Here is a 5,805-nt window from a genome sequence, read left to right on the forward strand (position 1 = left end):
TAATATCTTCAACAAGGTTATTACGAGGCACAACCAATTAAGCTTTGACCTTATCTTTTCATCCTAAAGCAAGTATACCCTATCAAAACAATGCCCTTTAACAAGACAATTACTAGGCACAACCAATTATAAGCATCTCCACCGGCGGCCCCCAAATAGGCGCCGGCAGCTGGTACTCGCGTATGGGGGACGCCGGCACGCCTTCCGCCATTTGGGGAAGGGTTTCCCACACCGGTGGCCCAATAAAAGTGAAAATTTTGAAAACACAAAAGACGGTTAATTTCATTCGATTTCTACAAAAGACGACACGTTTCTAAAAAAATAAGGCGGATACAATAAGTAAACTAGCAGCGGTTGAAGGCGTTGTAGTCGCCGCTTCTGCGCCGTCGCCGATGTCACCATCGTCGGAGAAGTCTCCATCCTCCTCCTCCTCTTTTGGCGTCGGCGGTGGAGAAGGAGTGGCGGCCAGGTCGAGGAAGTTGCCGGAATCCTTGCGGGCCACCGCTTTGCCTCCCGCGCATTGTAGGCCACCTGCTGGTGCTGCCCCGGCGCGTCCTCAGGGTTGTCGAGGCCACGGTAAGCCGCTTGCGCCACGAGCTCCATCTCCCACCACTGTTATACCGGTGGCGGCGACGGCGATAGGTGGACGGCTTCCTCCTTGGGACGGCGAAGGTCGAGGAGTCCGCGTGCACTACTAGGAAATAGGCTACTGCCGGCGCCCCAGCGCGTGCCGGTGGGAATATGCCAGTGGTAACGCGTTATCGCTGGCGCACCTCCTGGTGCGCTGGCAGTAACTCGATTTATTATCGACGCACTAGCCTGGTGCGTCGGTGGTATATTTTTCAAAATTGAAAAAAAGATGAATCTAGATCTAGATCTCGTCGTGATGTATTGTTCATGTTCTTCACAGTGGCCACCGAGGGTTGAGGAGGTGGGTCACCGGACTGGAGGTCACCGGCGAGCTTGTGGAGGTGGCTGCCGTTGAGTTTGAGGAGGTGGTCGCCGGAGGGTCGCCAGAGGAAGGCCCCTGCAAGATTAAGGAGGTGGGCATCGGAGGGACGTCGCCGGCTTGTGGAGGTACTCGTCGGAGGTTGGTCATCAGGTTGCGGACTTGCCCGCCAGGTTGAGGAGGTGTTTCCCGGCTTGAGGATGAGGAGGAGGAAGGAAAAAAGGAAATAGGACGAGGAGGGATAAGGTGAAGAGGAGGAGGGGGGGAGAAACTGAGAAAGAAGAAGAGGCCGACGGGCTGGTTATGCATACATAGCAAAGGTTACCGCCGGCGCACCAAATATGATGGTGCGCCGACGGTAATGTTTTGATTTTTTTCAACAAAATCTAAAACCTAAAAAAATCCTGTTTTCCTTTTCGATTTTGAGGATTCTAAAAATTTGCTAAACGGTCGTAGACTGTTGAAATCGGATGTAAAATTTCTTGTAGATACATTTTGATATAAAAATGTTTTTCATTTAGTGATTAAAAATGTTTAGAAAAAAAGATTTTCTATTTACTGAAATACCGTACACTACTAGGAAAAGGGGCACATTGAAAAGGCTTACCGCCGGCACTTTCGTATTCGCCGGCGATCACCTCGCCGGTGGTAATGGCCTACCGCCGGCGCTTCCGAAACCGCCAGGGGTAATCGAGCTTACCACCGGCGCCCCCATCCAATCCGCCGGGGGTAACACTTACCGCCGGTGCTTTCCAATCCGTCGGGTGTAACATTAAGCAGGAGAAAAAAAATGCTCGAATTACACATAATATGCAGAATATACACAGTATATACAAGAATATACACAAAAACTAGGTGTACCCATTACACGCATTTTCAATTGTTTGAATATACACAAGAATATACAAGAATCCTCAATACAAGAATATATACCAAGTATACTGTCACATGGAACAACCGCGACAGTCATGGCTAGTATCGCATACCAGCCACCGACCACGCCCAACGCAGGCATATATTGCAGCGGCCGGTCAACGCAGTCAACACCGTCTGCTGACGCCACCTGTGAAACTGAAGAAACACCCCGTCAATTCCATGATGGCGGTAGCTAAATCATCCTTGCATTTATATACAGGTACCATTCTTATTCTGGCACCACAACCTCAGCGCTGCTCAAATCCTTGGACATCTGGTGGGTCATCAACTCCCTCTTCTCACACACATCTTTACGTTTTCTATCCTATGCTAATTCTTCTACAGGTTCCGCATAGACAAACGAAAATAAGAGCAACAGGTACAGAGTCCGTTGCATCGAGGCAAAATTCACAGTCCGTGGTCCCGTTGCATCTATCTAGATGTATGTATTTCTGCAAGATTTCGATATGCTCGTCTTCGGTCTTATGAATTATGACTCAACTCTTTTACTGATTTGTCTATGCAGTGTTGACACCATGTTTGTGAGTAATTTAATATGAATTAAATTACATTAGCTCATACTTTGGTCATTGTTAAGATCTGTTATATATATTTCATGTACAGGCATAGAAGAATCACACTTCATCGGTCATTGGATCCAGAGTAGTTGTTTCATCCTGTTGTAAATTATAGTTCAAAATATTATGTATCGATGATGGCAAGAAAGATGTCATCTTTATGTATATCTATCACTATCCACCTGACCCATGCGTGCAAGAAACATGAGCTAAGATTCATAGAATGGAAACGGTATGTACACGAGTACTTTTGCTATAATGTAACAAACTGAACAATGAGACTGCATCTTTTAGCTGGATAGAATCATCCAGAAATCTTTGCAAGATGAGTTGGGTGCTTCCTTCTACAACATCAACACATGGGAATTTTCTTTATGAAACTACTTTCCTTTCATTTTTCCTATGAATATGAACATATATCTAAACTTAATGTTCTACATCTTTCGCAGCAACGCGCTGGGTGTCACCTAGTAATTATATACAAACAAAAGCGACTAGCAGTTACTAGTTCATATCAACCTGCAGAGCAGCCAGCTGTATACTGCAATGCCACTTGCCACAGTAAGTATCCTATAAAGCCAGTAAAAAAATTGCTATGCCTGAGACCAGCTTTAGAGATTGCTATGCCTGATGCAAGGCAGCAAGATACATGGACAAATAAAATTCTTACCAGCCAAGTTACTTTCAGGATTATTCTCCAATTGATAGAAGTGCAAGTATAAAACTTAGCGAGACACTACCGTATCCAGAAACATTACTTGTTAATCATTTTACTGAATTGCCATGTTAGATGCAAGAGAAGAAACTGAGAGAAGAAATTGACATCTCAACCGAAATGATCTCAATTAATCATTGCCTAGCACCAAGCCACCAACTAAGGTGCTACAAGTCAAACCTACGAACCAGCACCGAACAGACAGATTGTGACAAGCAATTGTATCCTCGCGTATTGGGCGTGCTGCAGATGGGAATGGTTGAATGAACACCTCAATTTCTAGGCATGAGCATTTATAAATTTCAATGAAACCATGAGTGCGAGCATAGGATGCAACTGATGCAGGTATTGAGCAGCACGATAGTAAGATCAGACAGGATATCGAGCAGCACACGAATTCCATCCCCTTTAACTCTGTGGATATCGAGCTGCACAAAACACTAGGGTCTAAATCCTTGCAACCAGCTAATAAGAGAATGAACTAGCTCTCGCGCGTCCTCACCTTGCGGTCGAGGAACTTGAGGAGGTCGAGCGGCACGGCGTGGTAGCAGTCGTAGACGGGGCCGACGGCGGCCTTGACGGTCCCCTCGACGTGGTCGACGCCGGGGCGGAGCGGCCCCGCGTCATGCTTGGCGTAGGCGTAGGCCGCGACGGCCAGAACCACCGCCTGCGCGGCCGCCTGCTGCACGAACTCGAGGTACCTGAGCCTGGCCTCCTCCTCCTCCGGCGTACTCTCCACCGTCACCTCCTCCTCCTGAACAAACAAAATCGCAGATCGGCAAACACTTCAATCAGAAACCACAGAATCGGAACAAGAAAGGGAGAGTCGGGTGAGTTCCCGTTACCTCCGTGGGGTGGGTGCTGATTGGGGCGGCATCGCTGCCGGATCGAGGGCGACGGAGGGCGATGGAGGGCGACGGACGGCGATGGACGGTGATGGAGGGCAACGGAGGGCGACGACGAGGGCGATGGATCGAGAGGAGGCGCGGTGGTGGATCGATTTGGGATTTGGGTGAGGGGGGCGAGTTGTGTGTGCGTGTGTTGGGGGTGGGAAAGGGGATGGTGGGCCGAAGAGCTGAAAACTACCACCGGCGAGAAGGAATTGGGAGGCCAGCACTAAATTCGCCCAAAAAAGGCCAGGGGCAGTTCTACTTACCCCAGGCGGATTCGTTTCGTAACCGCCGGCGGTAGGACGGGTTACCCCCGGCGCTATTGGACCCAAATTGCCAGCAGTAAGGCAAGACCCAATTTGGGATCCCACGGCCCATTATATCGTCGGTACCTTCGTGCCCAACTCACCGGCGGTAATGGACACACCCCCGGCGCCATCCGTTCAATCTCGCCGACGGTAGTGTTAGGCCCCCCTGGAAGGTATTACCGCTGGCATCTTTAACTCGTATTTGCCGGCGGTAAGGAGTGCGGCTATAAGCCTTTTCCTAGTAGTGGTAGGGCCTCCGACAGTTTGATTTTCATTTTATTAGAAAATATTTACAAAGGCATACAAAAATTTACAAAGAAGCGGGAGCAAAAGAAATAGAGCACACTAAAGGGATATTACAAAGAAATAGTAACATGCACAGCATGTGTAAAAATAAAAAATTCGGTGTTAAAAAAAGGCTTTTCTAAAGATATTTTTTGTGTGTTTCTTACATAGGGCACAAAAATATTTTTTTTCAGCAAAACATTACACGAACGCATATAATATGGATATGTACAGGCGATTTTTCAAGAAATCTATAATATTTTGAAATTTATTTTCTGCATGCATGGACCATATGCACTTGAGATGGAAAGCCGGAGGCACCCGTCAAGTATCGAAATCATCTACTCCCTTCACATCGCATTATTAGGGTATTACACACATTGATAAAAACTTTAACTATTGTTTTGTTAAACAAAATATGAGATATATGCCACAAAATCATACAGCTGGATTCATATTTGAAATAAGTTTCCAATTGTGTAATTTTTGTTGTATATATATCTTATATTGGTTTGATCAAATTAATGGTCAGATATTTTTCTCGAATTGTGTAATACCCTAATAAATCATTATGGAGGGAGTACACTTACTCTCTTGCTCCAACATAAGAGTTGAATTAATGTGACGATGTTTTAGGATTCTTGTGAATCCAGTGAGAGAAAACATGAACTTGGAAATGGGGAGCAAAAAAGTATTAGGTGGATATAACATTCTAGTATACTTACTATTACATCAGAATACAAAATGTGCATACAATATTGGTGGGTGGGGGGGGGGGGGGGGGCACACAAGAAAATTAATATAATTAATTTTTATTTTTAAAATTATTGCATTTAATATTCCAATAACCCAGAGTTTCCTAAAAAATCTTACTATATCCTATATTTTCTAAATTTCCTAACATTTTTATAATATATTTCTCATTTTCTAATAGTCATGAAAATGTTCATTTTTTTACACAATTATCAAGTTTATATTTTTTTTCACATTTTCCCTACAAACTCCAAATGTTCCATTTCCTGCATTATTTTCCTGTTATGTTCAGATTTATTTAAAATGAACTTTGGAGGTTGCGTTTCACATTGCAACTGATTATCTTAATTGCATGCGCCAATATCCTTTTGCCATTTTGTATAGTTTGATTTAACCACTATTACCTTTTTGG

The 5,805-nt window shown here is 45.0% G+C and overlaps 1 protein-coding gene across 1 annotated transcript; it reads right to left on the minus strand.

The window, feature by feature from the left end:
• Positions 1-1,747: 1,747 nt before the first annotated feature.
• On the minus strand, positions 1,748-4,425 carry LOC127337027 (uncharacterized). The gene is made up of 4 exons (XM_071825747.1): positions 4,314-4,425; positions 4,003-4,232; positions 3,660-3,911; positions 1,748-2,012 (listed from the first exon to the last, which is right to left on the minus strand). The coding sequence occupies exons 1-4, from the start codon at positions 4,423-4,425 to the stop codon at positions 1,749-1,751; spliced, it is 858 nt and encodes a 285-aa protein (XP_071681848.1). The 3' UTR covers position 1,748.
• Positions 4,426-5,805: the final 1,380 nt, after the last annotated feature.

This window comes from Lolium perenne, chromosome 2 (assembly GCF_019359855.2).
Source record: "Lolium perenne isolate Kyuss_39 chromosome 2, Kyuss_2.0, whole genome shotgun sequence".
In the NCBI taxonomy this organism is placed as follows: Eukaryota; Viridiplantae; Streptophyta; class Magnoliopsida; order Poales; family Poaceae; genus Lolium; species Lolium perenne.